We start from the raw sequence: 18,162 nt of genomic DNA, 5'->3' as shown, positions 1-18,162 counted from the left end.
GATCTCCGCCTGCCTCTCTTGTGTCAGCCAGAGTGGCCTCGTGGCTCTCCCCCCGCTCTGTCACTCTGCCCAGGGCTTCCATTGGTCCTCGGCTGGCACCTTGCATGCCTCCACCTTCAGAGTGTGTCTCTCACCCAGGAGCTCCGCAGTTGGGACATCCCAGGATCTCCACCCCTGCGGCTCCCAGCTCTGGTGACAGCCTCGGTAATAACACAATTCTGAAATATATTCCTACCAGCCAGCACTTACTGAGCAGGCAACGCCAGGCATTCTGCTGACCCAGGGTGCGTCCTCTTATCCTTCCAACCATCTTGAGGGCAGGAACCATTTTGCACATAAGGCTGTCCTATCAGTCAGTGAGCACTGACAGGTCCCAGGCTGTGTTCAAGGCCAGGAGAAGGAGCTTGGGGGTCATTAGACAAAAGTCCTGGGGGTCCTAGAGGGTTGAGCCAGGTTTATTAAAAATTCCTCCATGTGGGCCAGGTGTGGTGGTTCACATCCCTAATCTCAGCACTTTGGGTGGCCGAGGTGGGAGGATTGCTTGAGGCCAGGAGGTCCAGACCAGCCTGGTCAGCATAGCAAAACCCGGTCTCTATTTTATTCAAAATAAGAAAAAGAAAACTTTTTTTTTTTTTTTTTTTTTGAGACGGAGTCTTACTCTGTCGCCCAGGCTGGAGTGCAGTGGCGCGATCTCGGCTCACTACAAGCTCTGCCTCCCGGGTTCACGCCATTCTCCTGCCTCAGCCTCCCGTGTAGCTGGGACTACAGGCGCCCACCACCACCCCCGGCTAATTTTTTGTATTTTTAGTAGAGACGGGTTTTCACCGTGTTAGCCAGGATGGTCTCGATTTCCTCCTGACCTCGTGATCCGCCCGCCTCGGCCTCCCAAAGTGCTGGGATTACAGGCGTGAGCCACCGCGCCCGGCCCAAAAAAAAAAATTAAAAAAAAATTTCCTCCATTATGCTGGAAAGAGGATCTCAGTGTATTCCCTTTCCTGCCACCTGTGAACAGGCGGGAGCCCCCGCACTAAGGAGGCCTGGAGGTGGCGGCCTCCAGCTGCCCCAGGCCACTCTCTCGGCAGGTCACCTCCCTGTCCCAAGTAGGGTGAGCTTGGTGACCGCAGCAAAAAATCCTCGAGGGGAGGAGAGAACTGGGCAGGGCGGGGCAGGCCCAGCGCCTCTCCCTTCGGGGCGGGACCAACATCTGGCCCAGCAGGCACAACCAGGCGGCAGCGGATACAAGGCCAGGCGGCGGCGGGCGGGCGGACCTGCGCCCTGTGCCTTTCTGCGCCCGCGGGCACCATGAGCGGCAGAGTCGGGGACCTGAGCCCCCAGCAGCAGGAGGCGCTGGCCAGGGTGAGGGGCATCGCGGGCTGGGAGGCTTGAGGAGGGGCCCTGAGCAGCCTGGCGCTGCCCAACCCAGCTGGAGCCCCCATGGTACAGACTGGAACACCGAGCCTGGAGAGAGCACCTCTGTTCTGTCTTCTGGTCCGGCGTGTGGTTGTTGAGGCAGCTACGTGCAGCACGCAGGACAGGGGCCCATCTCTGGGTGACCTGGGGCCGAATCCAGTCTTCTGTCCTTGCGTGCTCTCCACCACCCGGCTCTGGTCCTTGTTCCCCGGTTGTGGGGGAGGGAGTGGCGCTGCCATCCGGCTGCTGGGGCAGCCTTGGATAGACAGACTGCTTTTCATGTCCAGGTTGCAACATTTGTTTGTTTGGCTTCTCTTTGTGATTTGTTCTTAGGGCCCAAGCTTCTCTGTCTGTAATCTTTTTTTTTTTTTTTTTTTTTTTTTGAGATGAAGTCTTGCTCTGTCGTCCAGGCTGGAGTGTAATGGCGCAATCTCGGCTCACTGCAACCTCCACCTCCTAGGTTCAAGCGATTCTTCTGCCTCAGCCTCCCAAGTAGCTGCGGCTACAGGTGCCTGCCACCACACCCGACTATTTTTGTATTTTTAGTAGAGACGGGGTTTCACCATATTGGCCAGGCAGTTCTCTTGGCCAGGCTGGTCTCGAACTCCTGACCTTGTGATCCATCCACCTTGGCCTCCCAAAATGCTGGGATTACAGGTGTGAGCCACCACGCCCGGCCTCATATTTCTAATCCCAAATTTGGATTCACAGATTCGCCTTCAAACCCAGCCTTTGCCTGCAGCTCTGTTAGTCCCCAGGGAAGTGAGATCTCCTCTCTTTCTCAGACCCAACAGATGCCCTGTTAAGGCATTCCTGGCTTCTCTTTCAGCCCCTGTCTGTTGACCTCTGCCTCTGTTTTTTTCCACAAAGCCTCCACTGTCTGGGGCATCAGGCAGTCCACGCTGGCTGAGTGCTCACATATATCTGACACCTGCTCGGAGCCAAGACTCCTAAGTGTTTTACGTGCACAGACTCCTTTGATTGGCACAAGTTTATTATTATCCCCATTTCAGAGATAAGGAAACTGAGGCTTAGAGAGGTTTGGTAACTTGCCTCTAAATCTAAACCCTCAAGATGCAGTATCAGGGACAACATTCCTAAAACCGTCTAGCTGGCCTGCATCAGACTCTCCCAGGGATCCTTGTAGAAATAAGGCTGTCAGCCGGCCGTGGTGGCTCATGCCTGTGATCCCAGCACTTTGGGATGCCAAGGCTGGCGGATTGTTTGAGCCAAGGAGTTTGAGACCAGCCTGGGCAACATGGCAAGACCTCATCTCTACAAAAAGTACAAAAATTAGCTGGGCGTCTTGTGTGCCTGTGGTCCCAGCTACTTGGGAGTCTGAGCTGGGAGGATCTATTGAGCCCAGGAGGCGCGGGTTGCAGTGAGCCAAGATCATGCAACTATGCTCCAGCTTGGGCGACAGAATGAGATCCTGTCTCAGTAATAATAATCATAATCATAATCATAATAATAATAATAATAAAATACTAAAAATAATAATAAAATAAAAATTAAAAATAAGGATGCCAGGGCCCACCTTAGACATGTAGAATGGGATTCCAGTGTGTAGGGCACTCCCAAATTTTGGGAAGGACCCAACTCTTTTTCCTATGTTGGGCTGGAGGGTGCCCTATTTTCAGATGGCAAAGTCGTTCAGGGCAGCACCCTGCATGGTCTCCTGGTGGAGTTGACTGGTGGATGAGGTGGGAAGGGTTAGGGGTGGGGTTGGTGGCCCCCAAGGTCATGAGAGCTCCGCTGACCATCAGATCCTCCACCGCTCAGTTCCAGGAGAACCTCCAGGACCTGCTGCCCATACTGCCCAGTGCTGATGACTACTTCCTCCTGCGCTGGCTGCGAGGTGAGGCTTGCAGGGGTCAGGGGAGGCAGAAAGGGAGGGAAGGAAGGAGGGTCTCAGGAGAGGAGTGGGAGACTTTGAGGGAACGGAGCTGTAGAGTAGTAAAGAACACAGGCTTGCCGGGCCCGGTGGCTCACACCTGTAATCCCAGCACTTTGGGAGGCCGAGGTGGGTAGATCACCTGAAGTCGGGAGTTCGAGACCAGCCTGACCAACATGGGGAAACCCTGTCTCTACTAAAAATACAAAATTAGCCAGTGTGGTGGCACATGCCTGTAATCTCAGCTACTCAGGAGGCTGAGGCAGGAGAATTGCTTGAACCCGGGAGGCGGAGGTTGCAGTGCGCTGAGATCCCACCATTGCACTCCAGCCTGGGCATCAAGAGTAAAGCTCCGTCTCAAAAAAAACACACACACACACACACAAAAACCCACAGGGTCTGGAATCAGCCTGCTCTGACTAGAATCTGAGCTCCCCTGTGTATGAGCACAGCACAAAACTCCACTGAGCCTCAGTTTCTTCATCTGTCAAGCAAGGATGAGGCACCAGGTGGGCACAGAGTCCAGGTGAGGTTACAGTTAACAGCCAGGACAGCCTCAGGCCTCTGGCCTGGCCAGCCCTTGCGGCAGATATTGCAGAGCACTGTTTTCAGTACTTGCCTTTGGGTCTACCTCCAGTTCCCCAAGGACAGGGCTCTGTTGTCCCCTAAAGGAACCGAGGTGCCCTAGTGCACTGAGCAGGTGCCCAGCAAACACTTAAGGAAGTGGATTTAGCGAATGCTAGAGAAGCAGTTTCTTCTAGGAATTACAGCAGCAGTCTAAAAAAATAACAAGCCAGATGTGATGGCTCACGCTTATAGTCTCAATGCTTTGGGAGGCTGAGGCGGGCAGATTGCTTGAGCTCAGGAGTTCAAGACCAGCCTGGGCAACATGGCAAAACCTCATCTCTACAAAAAATACAAAAATCAGCTGGGTGAGCTGCCGAGCACCTGTAATCCCGCTACTCAGGAGGCTGAAGTGAGAGGATCACTTGAGCCTGGGAGGTGGAGGATGCAGTGAGCTGAGATTGCACCACTGCACTCCAGCCTGGGCGACAGAGTGAAACCCCATCTCAAAATAATAATAACAGATACTGCCCCAGAGCTTAGGGAAAAATTCATCTTAACTCATTACACTTCATGGAATGGATTTTGAACTTGAGATGAGTGAGAAGTCAGGAGTCAGCCTGGAAAGCATACATACAGTGCAGGGTTTAAAACGCTGGCTTTGGAATTGGGCAGAGCTGTGACTGAGTTCCAGTGCTAGCATGTGCCCGTGGCAAGCCATTCATTGTCTCAACCTCACTTTCCTCTTCTGTGTAATGGGCATAATACTGGTCCCTACCTTCAGGGTGCTGTGAGTCAAATGAGGTCGCAGATGCACACAGTGCCTGAGAAAAGGAAGTCCCTACCAGGAACTAATTCTTCCTCTGATATGTTCTGTCTTTTTTTTTTTTTTCAATATTTTGGCCAGGCCCTGTGGCTCGCGCCTGTAATCCCAGCACTTTGGGAGGCCGAGGCAGGCGGATCACTTGAGGCCAGGAGTTCAAGACCAGCCTGGTCAACACAGTGAAACCCCATCTCTACAAAAATATAAAAATTAGCCGGGTATGGTGGCACGTGCGTGTAGTTCCAGCTACTCAGGAGGCTGAGGCACGAGAATCACTTGAATCCAGGAGGTGGAAGTTGCAGTGAGCCGAGATCATGCCACTGCACAACAGAGCGAGACTCTTGTCTTAAAAAAAAAAATATATATATATATATATATGTGCGTGTGTGTGTGTATATATATATAAAAACTTTAATTTTTAGAATAGTTTTAGATTTTCAGAAAATTGCAAATATAGTGCAAAAAGTTCCCACATACTCTGCACCTAGTTTTCCTTATTATTAATATCTTCTTCTTATGATGATGATGGTACATTTGTTAGAATTAATAAACCAATATGGATACATTAACTGCAGTCCATATATTATTTGGATTTCCTTCATTTTTCTCTTCCAGGATCCCATCCAGGATCCCACATTATATTTAGTTGTCTTGCTCTCCTTAAGCCCCCTTGGCTGTGGCACTTTCTATTTGTTTTTGACAGGGGAATATGTCATTGCCCTTGGCCTGGACCAAAGAAGGAGTTGGGACAGTTGATTTACTGAAGCCCCTTGATACAGCATCAGCTCTCTCTCCTCCTTTAGTATCTTTTTGGGTTTAAAACCCAGCTTTTGGTGTGCTTGGTGTGTCCTTGATAAAGGAGTGAGATTGCAGATACCTAGGCTTCCAGGTCATAGGAAAGAAAAAGGATACAAGATTGGGAAGGGGGCTGGGTGTCCTGATGCCTCCCACCTCATGCCGTGGGTGACAGAACCTGCTGGCATGGCCCCGTTGTCCACTTCAGCATCAGCTCCGCTAGTCCCGGCCTCACTAACCCAAGACCCAGGGAAAGGGGAGGGCTACTGCTGAGGCTGAGCTTGGCAGAGGACCCTCTCCCAGGCCTCATGCTGAGGGGCTTTTCCCAACCCTCCTTCTGAAGTTCTTTTCCTTTGTTTTTATTATTTTTTATTTTTATTTTTTGTAGACACAGGGTCACAGGGTCTCACTACATTGCCCAGGCTGGTCTCGAACCCCTGGACCCAAAATGATCCTCCCACCTCGGCCTCTCAAAATGCGGGGATTACAGGCATGAGGCACTTTGCCTGACCCCCTCTGATTTTCCTTAACTTCATCCCACATCTGTCTGTCAGTTCCATTAGTTTCATCTGATGCCAGTTCCATCAGGGCAGGGATGTGCCTGCCCTGGTCCCCTCAGCCTGGCACATAGTAGGTGTTACTAAAAAAAAAAAAAAAAAGAAAAGAAAAGAAAAATCTGTCCTCATATCCCATGAGCATTGCCCAAACCACTGTCTATAGGATAAGAAACCACATTCTGGTTCCTAATTGAAAAATCTCCTATAGCCGGGCACGGTGGCTCACTCCTGTAATCCTGGCACTTTGGGGGGCCGAGGCAGGAAGATTGCTTGACCCAGGAGTTCAAGACCAGCCTGGGCAACATGACAAAACCACATCTCTACAAAAAATTCAAAAATAAGCTGGGCATGTTGGTGCATGCTTGTAGTCTCAGCTATTTGGGAGGCTGAGGTAGGAGGATGGCTTGTCTCAAAAAACAAAGAAAGAAACAAAATAGAAAATCACCTATAAATTGATTCTTTCTTAAGCCTATAAGAGAAGATTATGAACAAATATGCACTAATAAATTTGAAAATCCAAGTGAAGAAAGACACATTTCTAGAAAATAATATATAAGACCAAAATCCAGCAAGAAGAAATAGAAAATGTCATCAGACCAATAAATATTAGAGAAATTGAAATGGCAGCAAAAACTTCCCCTCCCCCAAAACTCAGACTCCAGTGGTTCTACAGATGAATTCCACCAGAGTTTTAAGACCAGTTGGCCAGGCGCGGTGGCTCATGCCCGTAATCCCAGCACTTTGGGAGGCCGAGGTGGGCGGATCATCTGAGGTCAGGAGTTCGAGAAAAGCCTGACCAACATGGAGAAGCCCTGTCTCTACTAAAAATACAAAAATTAGCCAGGCATGGTGGCGGGCACCTGCAATCCTGGCTACTGGGAGGCTGAGGCAGGAGAATCGCTTGAACCCAGGAGGCAGATGTTGCAGTGAGCCAAGATTGTACCATCACACTCCAGGCTGGGAAATAGAGAGAGACTGCGTCTCAAAAAAAAAAAAACAGTTAATTTCTAGCTCATACAAATTGTTTAAGAACCTATGAGAGAGTGAAAGTTACCTTATAAGGTTTGAGTAAGTTTGATTTCAAAGCTAGATCAGTACAATTTTTTATTTCTTTTTATTATTATCATTTTTTTGAGACAGAATCTTGCTTCGTTGCCAAGGATGGAGTGCAGTGGTACAAGTTCGGCTCACTGCAACCTCCACCTCCCAGGGTCAAGTGATTCTCGTGCCTCAGCCTCCTGACTAGCTGGGATTACAGGCATGAGCCACCACACTCGGCTAATTTTTTGTATTTTTAGTAGAGACAGGGTTTCACCATGTTGGCCAAGCTGGTCTTGAACTCCTGACCTCAAGTGATCTGCCTGCCTTGGCCTCCCAAAGTGCTGGGATTACAGGCAGGAGCCACCACACCCAGCTAATACAATTTTTTAAAAAAGAAAATTCTCAGCCTATTTTACTTATGAATGTAGATATAAAGAAGTCTAAATCAGGCCAGGTGCGGTGGCTCATACCTGTAATTCCAGCACTTTGGGAGGCCGAAGCAGGTGGATCACCTGAGGTCAGGAGTTCCAGATCAGCCTGGCCAACATGGTGAAACCCCATCAATTTAAAAAAAAATAGTAGTCTAAATCAATATTATGTAGTAGAATCCAATAAGGCATTAAAATTATGCAGCATGACTGGCCGGGCACGGTGGCTCACACCTGTGATCCCAGCACTTTGGGAGGCCGAGGCGAGCAGATCATGAGGTCAGGAGATCAAGACCATCCTGGCTAACATGGTGAAACCCCGTCTCTAGTAAAAATGCAAAAAAAAAATTAGCTGGGCATGGTGGCAGTTGCCTGTGGTCTCAGCTACTCAGGAGGCTGAGACAGGAGAATGGCGTGAACCCGGGAGGCGGAGCTTGCAGTGAGCCGAGATCGTGCCACTGCACTCCAGCCTGGGCGACAGAGTGAGACTCCATCAAAAAAAAAAAATAATAATAATAATAATTATGCAGCGTGACCAAGGGAAGTTTATCTTAGGTGTGCAAGAATAGTTCAACAACAGAATATCTATCGGTGTCATTGAAAACATTAATGAGTGCTAGAAATGAGAAATTATGTGGCTATCTCAATTAATGCAGATAGAGCATTTGAAAAGGTTCAAATCCTACTTATAAGACAAAATGAAAGTCTTACCAATCTAGGGATAGAAGGGAGTTTCCTTGACTTGGTAATGGTTACGTAGCAAAAATCCTCTGACAAATGTTAACACTTATTAGAGGATTTTAGATGCATTTTCTTTAAGATCAGGAACAAGGAAAGAATAACAACATCAATCAACATTACTGTTTAAATGTACAACTGGAGACCTTTGCCAATGTTACATGGAAAGAAAAAATAACAATTGGTAGAAAGACTAGAAGGAAAGAGTTAAAATATTTGAAGAGAAATTGCTTGTCTCCCTTGAAAACCAACTGGATCAACAGAAAACCTCTAGAACTCAAGAGAAAATTCAGCAATATTGCCAGATATAAAAATCACTAGAGGGCAGCGCATGGTGGCTCACACCTGTAATCCCAGCACTTTGGGAGGCCAAGGCAGGCAGATCGCTTGAGGTTAGGAGTTCAAGACCAACCTGGCCAATAAAAATACAAAAATTAGCCAGGCATGGTGGTGCTTGCCTGTAGTCCCAGCTACTCAGGAGGCTGAGGCATGAGAATTGCTTGAACCTGGGAGGCGGAGGTTGCAGTGAGCTGAGATCTGCGCACCAGCCTGGGTGACAGAGTAAGACTCTGTCTCAAAAAAAAAAAAAAAAAAAAAAAAAAAAGATAATGAAAAGTCAGATACCATTCAGAACAGCAACAAAGCCCATAAAATACCCAGGAGTTTAACCTAGAACACAGAAGACCTGTACAGCAAAAATCTTAAAATCTCTGAAGTATATAGAACTGCCCTGTTCAGTTTGATAACCTGTAGCCACATATAACTGTAACAATTAAATTAAATTAAAACTCCAGGTCCTCAATCACACTTTCCACGTTTCAGTTGCTCCGTAGCCTCAGGCAGCTAATGGCTACCAAAATGAGCAGCTCAGGTACAGGACATTTCCATCATCACAGACTGTTCTCTTTGACAGAATTGACACAGAAGATGATTTTAATAAATATATAGCCCAGAGCAAAGATCGGGCAGGTGAACTTGGTGGCTTGTCTTCAAATATTTGCAGAATTGCCACACTGACAAGAGATTACATATATTTGTTTGACCTCTGATGATGGGGCTGGAATCATCACAGGGCAGATTTGGGTTCAGTCAAAGCTGCTGAGGAATGGAATGGTAATGCCTGCTGTGGTAATGAACTCCCCATCATGGGAGATAATCAAGGCTGAGCTGTTGCATTGGGGGTTTTTTCTTTCTTTTTTTTTTTTTTCAGACAGGGTCTCACTCAGTCACCCAGGCTGGATGACTGGTGCGATCTTAGCTTACTGCAGCTTCCTTCTCCTGGGTTCAAGCGATTCTCATGCCTCAGCCTCCCGAGTAGCTGGGACTACAGGTGTGCACCACCACGCCTAGCTAAGTTTTGTGTTTGTTGTTGTTGTTGTTTGAGATGAAGTCTTGCTGTTGTCCCCCAGGCTGGAGTGCAATGACGCGATCTCGGCTCACTGCAATCTCTGCCTCCTGGGTTCAAGCAATTCTCCTGCCTCAGCCTCCTGAGTAGCTGGGATTACAGGCACCTGCCGCCATGCCCAGCTAATTTTTGTATTTTTAGTAGAGACGGAGTTTCACCATGTTGCCCAGGCTGGTTCTGAACTCCTGACCTCAAGTGATCTGCCCACCTTGGTCTCCCAAAGTGCTGGAATTACAGGCGTGAGCCACCATGCCTGGCCGGGAGTGATTTCTGGAACTGTTTCATGATCAGAGCAGAGGAGGCCTGGATAGCATCTGAGATCCCTTCCATTTGAAAATCTCTGACCCTGCATATTGTTTCTCCTCTGCAATTGGACAAATTCCTCAGTGAGCCAGGGGTCTCAGAGAGCAACAGTCAAAGCATCTCTAAAATAGAGCATCATGTTTTCAATTAAAGTGTGTCTATTTCTTCAAAATAGGTAATCATGATAGCTACTGTTTATTGAGAACCTACTGTGAGCCAGGTATTGGGCCAAGCACTTTCTATACATTATCTCATGTGTTCTTTGAATAACTGAAACAGATAGTGTTCTCATTTAACTGATTTAAAAAACTAAGGCTCAGAGAAGGTAAGTGACTTGCTCAAGGTTTCACAGGAAATAAAAGGGCAACACTAGACTTTAAGCCCCAGTCTGTGTGAATCCAAACCCCATGCTCCCTACTATCCCTAACACTGTGCAGGTGGGGGGCGGGGGGTGTCTCTGCTTCCTGAGGGACATCGAATACAGGCTAGACTGGCCTCCAGAAGGTTGTAGGAAGACTGGAAACTGAAATCAAGTGCTCTCCAGTCTTCTAGAGGATTAAAGATCCTTAACTTGTTAAAAAACATTTCTAGGTCAGGCACAGAGGCTCGCGCCTGTAATTCCAACACTTTGGGAAGCTGAGGTGGGAGGACTGCTTGAGGCCAGGAGTTCAAGACCAGTCTGGGCAACATAGCAAGATCCCTATCTCTACCAAAAAAAAAAAAAAATCTAAAAAAAATTAGCCAGGCATGGTGGTGTGGCCCTGTAGTCTCAGCTACTCAGGAGGCTAGAGTAGGAGGATCACCTGGGCCAGAGGCCACAGTAAGCTATGATCACATCACGGCACTCTGGCCTGGGCAACAGAACCAAGACTCTGTCTCAAAAAGTAAACACACAAACAAACAAACAACCATTTCTAGATGTTCAATGTATTATTGGTGTGTCAGGAAAAGGCTGGGGACACCTTAGCTATTTCCTTATGAGTTTTTAGGGAACGGCTCTTTCTAGATCTAGCCTTGAGCTTCTATTTACCTCCTCTTCTTGCAGCTCGAAACTTTGACCTGCAGAAATCCGAGGACATGCTCCGAAGGGTAAGGATCTGTGATCCCTACTGCCCTGGCTTCCATGCACCGTGACCCAGGGATTCGCAGCAAAAGGGTAGAGACTCTGACCCTGTCCCGTTCTCCTGTTCCTTCTTTCTTCCTCTCCGGATCTCGTTCTGCCTCCCCCGATCTCTTTCTGCATCAGACCCAAGTTCCCCCAGCCCACCTCCTGTCCCCATGCCCTGAGAGCCTGGGTATGCTCTGGCGGGATCTTGGTGGCTGTGGGCAGAGGGACCTAGCCTGGTGTCCCCAGGTTTCTGCAAAATCCTGTAGCTCCTGCTGTGTCCCTGCAGCACATGGAGTTCCGGAAGCAACAAGACCTGGACAACATTGTCACGTGGCAGCCCCCTGAGGTGAGCCTCGAGCAGCATCCCCCAGGCCATCTGAGGCCCCCTAACTCCGACCTCATCTCCCACCTACCACATCCAGCCACCTGATGGAGTAGGGACCCAGCCTGGTGAGCTGGATTGAGTCAGGACCTTATCCACACTCCAGGTCATCCAGCTGTATGACTCGGGTGGTCTTTGTGGCTACGACTACGAAGGCTGCCCTGTGTACTTCAACATCATCGGGTCCCTCGACCCCAAGGGTCTCCTGCTGTCAGCCTCCAAGCAGAATATGATCCGGAAGCGCATCAAGGTCTGCGAGCTGCTTTTGCGTGAGTGTGAGCTGCAGACTCAGAAGGTGAGCAGCTGGGGTGGGGCTGGGCCTCATCTGTCTACAGGGTGGCACCAGGACCAGAGAAGGGTGGCACCCTGCCCCCTCCCCAGCCCTCAGCACCCAGGGCTCTGGTGGAATGTGAGCTTCTCCCACCCTTACCCACCCGTAAAGGTGAGGTGTTGTCCATCTGTCTGGAAAACACTGTGGGCTGCCGGGGGGGGATGGCAGGAAGGTGGGGAGAGGTGCCCAAGTCTCTCTGGCCAGGATCTCCTGGCTGGAGGTGTTGTCTGACCTATATGACTCCGTCCCAAGCAGCTGGGCAGGAAGATCGAGATGGCGCTGATGGTGTTTGACATGGAGGGGCTGAGCCTGAAACACCTATGGAATCCAGCTGTGGAGGTCTACCAGCAGGTAAGGTGGACGGCTGGCTTGGGGCTGGTGTGGGCAGTGGCTCCCAGCTGTGAGCCTTAGCTGTCAATTGATGTGAGAATCCAGTGAGATAGAGGGGTGGGGATGCCCTGCAGGGGCTCCACAGACCAGCCAATGATGCTGGCCTAGAGTCCACCCTCCACGGAGAAAGGGGAGCAAGATTAACACAAAGAGGCCAGGTGCGGTGGCTCACGCCTGTCGTCCCAGCACTTTGGGAAGCCAAGGTGGGAGGACTGCTTGAGCAGGAGTTCAAGATCAGCCTGAGCAACACAGTGAGATGTCATCTCTACCAACAATAATAATTTTTACATTAGCCCAGTGCAGTGGCACGTGCCTGTAGTCCTAGATACTTGGGTGGCTGAGGCGGGAGGATCTCTTGAACCCAGGAATTCAAGGTCGCAGTGACCTGTGATTGTGCCACCATACTCCACCTTGGGAGACAGAGTGAGACCCTGTCTCGAGAACAAATCAACAAACAAAAAAAGAATAACAGAGAGGAAGAGACACATGCTAGTGGGGAAGGTAGGATGGGCCAGGGATGGGCCTCTTGTCTCAGCAGCATCAGAGGCCACAGAAACTCATGGGCGGGAGGTGATGGAACAGAGCCCCAACCAGACTCATCTTGACTCCACAGTTTTTTAGCATCCTGGAAGCAAATTATCCTGAGACTTTGAAGAACTTAATTGTTATTCGAGGTAAGCCCATGACCGGGATGACCTCCTGGGGAGGGAGAAGCAGGAATTGGGGGTACAGTAGGTAAGCCGTAGAGTTAAAGGCTTCTTCAACCATCCTTTGTGAAGAACCAGGTTTTGTGTGGTTGGTTTCTGGTTAGTTATTTATTGAGATGGAGTCTCGCTCTGTCACCCAGGCCAGAGTGCAGTGGCACGATCTTGGCTCACTGCAACCTCCGCCTCCGGAGTTCAAGCGATTCTCCTGCCTCAGCCTCCCTAGTAGCTGGGATTACAGGTGCACGCCACCATGCCTGGCTAATTTTTGTATTTTTAGTAGAGATGGGGTTTCCCCATGTTGGCCAGGCTGGTTTTGAACTCCTAATCTCAAGTCATCCAGCCACCTCGGCCTCCCACAGTGCTGGGATTATAGATGTGAGCCACCGCATCTGGCCTCTGGCTTTATTTTTTAGTTTCAGTCCTTCACAGACTGATATTTTTGTAATATACAAAATCATGCACTGGTATGTTGCAGCAATGTCAAGTTGTAAGTTTCTAAATGTTTACTATTACTTACTTATGTCAGTGTGGGATGGGAACAGACAGTCCATGGACCACACTAGTGGATGGACACACTTTGAGCCGGAATGGTCCCTGGCTGCCCTGGTGATGTCATGTGTTCCAGACTCAGAGGATCTGGTTCAAATCTGACTAGCTCTATGATTTTACCCAAGTCTACTTAACCTCACTGAGCCTCAGTTTTCCAATTCTGTAAGATGGAGATACAATAGCCCCCCCCAAAGATAACTATGAGGTTAAATGAAACAGTGTGTGGAGAAGATGGAGCACAGAGCTTGGCCCACAGACAGTGCTCAGTTGAGTGTGAGCAGTTCAGGGCAGGACAGGAGGTCTCATGTAAATGTCACACCCAAGAAGATTCCAGACAACCTGGAGTGTGGAAAAGAAGAGATACTGTTGGGGAATCAATATTTCTGACCCTAGAGCCAGCTTGTACCCAACCCCTTACAACTGGGTTGGGGAGACAGCCATTTGTTTTTAATTTTTTTAATTTGTTTTTTTCTTTTTCTTTTTCTTTTTTCTTTTTTTTTCTTGAGATGGAGTCTCACTCTGTCACCCAGGCTGGAGTGCAGTGGCGTGATCTTGGCTCACTGCAACCTCTGCCTCCCAGGTTCAAGCAGTTCTTGTGCCACTGCCACCTGAGTAGCCGGGATTACTAGCATGCACCACTACGCCCAACTAATTTTTGTATTTTTAGTAGAGACAGGGTTTCACCATGTTGGCCAGGCTGGTCTTGAACTCCTGGCTTCAAGTGATCTGCCTGCCTCGGCCTCCCAAAGTGCTGGGATTTCAGGCATGAGCCACTGCGCCCGGCCTGAGACAACGATTTATTGAAAGCCAGGAACTGTGCCAGGTGTTATACATACATTATTTCACCTTCATTTTCCAGTTAACTGCACTAAGACTTAGAGAGGGTGGGTAACTTGCTGAAGGTCACACAGCAGAGAGTGGCAGCCATATCTGTCCAATCCTGTCCAGCACCTGCTCTTGGTTGTGGCTCTGTATCCCCACATCCTTTCTGGTCTAGCTTCTCAAGAGATTTACATGTGTTTCAGCCCCCAAACTGTTCCCCGTGGCCTTCAACTTGGTCAAGCCGTTCATGAGTGAGGAGACACGCAGGAAGATTGTGATTCTGGGAGGTGAGCGACTTGGCGCCCTTGTTGTGTCCATCTGCCTGGGAAGCAGAGGTCGATGCTAAAGACCCTGCTTCTCCCTGGCTCGTCCTCTACTCGGGCACTGCCCCTGGCCTGACCCTGGTGAGCCTCCACACACACGGGCAATGCCTTGGGTCCTAGACCACGGGCTGGGAGCCACATAAAGGTCTTGGGTACTCTTAGGAGTAGGCGCCCAAGGGAGCACACCCAGGACATATCAGGTCCCCTCACCAGGCTCAGCCCCCTCTGCCTTCTGTTGAGTCTCCTGAGTCCCCTTGGATTCCCTCTCTTGCTCCCACGCAGACAACTGGAAGCAGGAGCTGACAAAATTCATCAGCCCCGACCAGCTGCCCGTGGAGTTTGGGGGGACCATGACTGACCCCGATGGCAACCCCAAGTGCCTGACCAAGGTACAGGGTGCCCAGAGGATGGGGAAGGAGGGGAGATGCTGTGATCTAGTGCCCACACACCCCCTTCACCCACAGATCAACTACGGGGGCGAGGTGCCCAAGAGCTACTACCTGTGCGAGCAGGTGAGGCTGCAGTATGAGCACACGGTGTCTGTGGGCCGCGGCTCCTCCCTGCAGGTGGAGAACGAGATCCTGTTCCCGGGCTGTGTGCTCAGGTAGGGATGGCAGCCACTCCACACCTGGGCACATCTGGGAGGGGCCTGGAGCCCAGGCAGGGGGTCGCCAATGGGGCTGTATCCACTGCAGGTGGCAGTTCGCATCGGATGGTGGGGACATCGGCTTTGGGGTTTTCCTGAAGACCAAGATGGGGGAGCAGCAGAGGGCTAGGGAGATGACGGAGGTGTTGCCCAGCCAGCGCTACAACGCCCACATGGTGCCTGAGGATGGGAGCCTCACCTGCCTCCAGGCTGGCGTCTGTAAGAGCTGCAGGGTTTACTGGAATTGTTTTCCCTGCCAGTCTACCCTCTGCTTGCCCTCTTTCCAGCTCTCGGGAGGGTGGGGGGATCTCTGTAAGCTCCAGGGGAGCTGGCTTTGGGGCCATGGATCGGATTAGTGGCCCCTACCTGTGGGTATGAGGGCAGAGACTCATTGTGGGGGAAGAGCTGGTGTTCAGAACCTAGGGCCTTGGGCTCAGCTCCTAAGAAGCCCCTATACCGGGGTCACTGGACTAAGAGACAGGTAAGTAAGAGGCCATGGACTTAGAGTCAGGGGTCTTGGCAAGGGGACCACCCAGTTGCGTGAACCACCCCACTCCAGGAATCCCAAAGCGGTGACTTCCTCCAGGTGTTTATCATTCACCCCCAGGTTTTCCAGGCCAGATGCAGCTCAGTCAGCTTTACCAGAAGTAGCACTGCTCAGGGACACCACTGCCCTTCCACGTCTATTGGGAACAGAGCTAGGAGAAGGATAACCCAAGGTTGATTTCCTATGGAGGAGAAGGGTGTAGCTTATGCTTAAATCAACACATTACCTTGTTTCATTTTGTGGAAAGGAAGCATTAGGAGAGTAGAGACAGAGAAGTCTGCGTGACTCATCACACCTGAGTTCATGTTGGACCTTGGCATTGAAGGACATGCCTTCTGCGAGACGGAAAAGTGGCTTATGTAGCCAGCCCATTCCTCCTGGGGTAGCAGGGCTCCTCCCTGGGTTGGGACATCTGGATAAAGGAATCCCAGTACCTCCCCTCCCTTGCTCTGTGATCGCTGAAAGATCATATCACCTCTCTAAGCCTCAATTTTCTCATCTGTAAAATGAGGATGACATTGCCTTCCACATGGGGCTGCTTTGAGGATTCAGGGGCTATAATGTGTGATGGAATCCATGGTGCATGGAGAGGCCCAAGAGCTACCTGTGCAACCACAACCAGGTGAGGACGCAGTATGAGCATACTGTGTCCGTGGGCCACAGCTCCTCCCTGCAGGTGGAGCTCGAGATCCTGTTCCCAGGCCGCCTGCTCCCTGGCTGTGTGCTGTTCTGTGTGCTGGTGACCATCATGATTCCTTCATGTAGCGCAAGCCACTATGGAGATGGCAGTGAGCAATGGGCTTAGGGCTGGGCACAGGCTGGCCCTCAGGCCCCACCCACCGTCCTGGACAGCTCATTCCCAAGGGTTCCAGGGATGCAGGATGTTCCAGGGATGCAGCTCATTCCCAAGGGTTCCAGGGATGCAGCCATGCAGGGCTGGCTCTTCCTGCAGATGTGCGGGGTTCGTGCTCCCTGATCACCTCTCCATCACTGCAGATGTCCTGCGCTTCGACAACACCTACAGCCGGATGCATGCCAAGAAGCTCAGCTACACTGTGGAGGTGCTGCTTCCCGACAAGGCCTCTGAGGAGACGCTGCAGAGTCTCAAGGCGATGAGACCCTCCCCAACACAGTGAAGACCCCAGCCACCTCTACTTGTGCGCTCCAACCCCTTCACACCCACCCCTCTGACCCCTGCCTTCCCAGGCAGGGTGGTGCTGAAGGTGGCTGCAGAGAGCCACTTGTCCCACGTCACCATTTCATCTCATTGTAGGCTCACCTGGCACAGTGCCCAAGCAGGAAGGGGCCACCAGTACATAGGCCATGCTGAAGATTCAGACAGGAACCTCTTTCCCTGTTCCCAGAGAATGGGACTGAGAATGAGAACGCTGAAGATGATCCAGTCCACTGAGGATGGGTCCTGCCTGCAGAAGCTGCCCTTTCATCCATCTCGACAAGATCCAGCCACCCAGGACTCACCCATGCCTGGTGTTCCAGCTTCAGGTGGTGTGCGTGGCTCCCAGGTCCTGTGGACATCACAGCTTCAGGCCTGAAGAGCAGAGAAGCCCCATTCTCTGCATGTAGGAGGTCAGCAGGGGTGGGCAGGCCCAGCTGGAGGCAGCTGGGTGAGGGTCCTGGTTCCAGCAGAGCACTGGGGCCCATCCAAGTTAGTTCTGCCACCACTGGATGGAAAATTGGAAATGGGCTGGGCGTGGCGGCTCATGCCTATAATCCCAGCACTTTGGGAGGCCGAGGTGGGCAGATCATCTGAGGTCAGGAGCTCGAGACCAGCCTGGGCAATATGGTGAAACCCTGTCTCTACTAAAAATGCAAAAATTAGCGGGGCGTAGTGGCATGCGCCTGTAATCCCAGCTACTCTCAGGAGGTTGAGGCAGGAGAATCACTTGTACCCAGGAGCTGGAGGTTGTACTGAGCTGAGATCATGCCACTGCACTCCAGCCTGGGTGACAGAGCCAGACTCCGTCTCTAAACAAACAAACAAATAAATAAAAGAAAATTGGAAATGGAGAGGTGGGGCCTGGCATGGGTAACCATCAGAGGAAAAAGCCATGCTCAGCCTTCCAGTTGAATCTGTAAGGACTGAGTCTCCAGGGAATTCCCGGTGCCCTCCCCTCCACACCTGCTGTGATCTTGTCAACATTTAACTTTGGTTCTCTTGGCAGCTGCACCACTCATGGGTGCATATACATAGAGTCTGAACAGGTGCTCTGCTGCTAGAAACAGCAAACCATCTAGATTAAACTCTTAAAGCCAGTGCCACGAGGCATTCCTGTTCCAAGTGGGTGTTTGAGGACATTGGCAAGTAAAAAAAAAATGGCTGTGCTGGCTTCAAGGAGATGGCCTAGGCTGTCGGGCAAGAGTCACAGGACATCCCCATG

The 18,162-nt window shown here is 50.6% G+C and overlaps 1 protein-coding gene across 6 annotated transcripts; it reads left to right on the top strand.

The window, feature by feature from the left end:
- The first annotated feature begins 1,217 nt into the window (after window positions 1–1,217).
- SEC14L4 (SEC14 like lipid binding 4) lies at window positions 1,218–18,086 on the top strand. 6 transcript variants are annotated; one of them, XM_002831008.4, is made up of 12 exons: window positions 1,218–1,356; window positions 3,193–3,268; window positions 11,004–11,047; window positions 11,353–11,412; window positions 11,555–11,743; window positions 12,035–12,130; window positions 12,783–12,843; window positions 14,451–14,534; window positions 14,853–14,959; window positions 15,035–15,174; window positions 15,266–15,435; window positions 16,760–18,086. In XM_002831008.4, exons 1-12 carry the CDS (start codon window positions 1,303–1,305, stop codon window positions 16,897–16,899), a joined length of 1,221 nt encoding a protein of 406 aa, XP_002831054.4. In that variant the 5' UTR covers window positions 1,218–1,302; the 3' UTR covers window positions 16,900–18,086. The 6 variants fall into 6 exon arrangements, with proteins under 6 accessions (XP_002831054.4, XP_002831055.3, XP_063579001.1 ...); XM_002831009.5 differs by having other exon boundaries at window positions 17,128–18,082; XM_054543325.2 differs by lacking the exon at window positions 1,218–1,356 and adding an exon at window positions 11,205–11,253 and having other exon boundaries at window positions 3,192–3,268; window positions 16,760–17,496.
- Window positions 18,087–18,162: the final 76 nt, after the last annotated feature.

The sequence above is a fragment of the Pongo abelii genome, chromosome 23 (genome assembly GCF_028885655.2).
Source record: "Pongo abelii isolate AG06213 chromosome 23, NHGRI_mPonAbe1-v2.0_pri, whole genome shotgun sequence".
Taxonomy (NCBI): domain Eukaryota; kingdom Metazoa; phylum Chordata; class Mammalia; order Primates; family Hominidae; genus Pongo; species Pongo abelii.
This window is presented reverse-complemented; position numbering and strand designations above follow the sequence as displayed.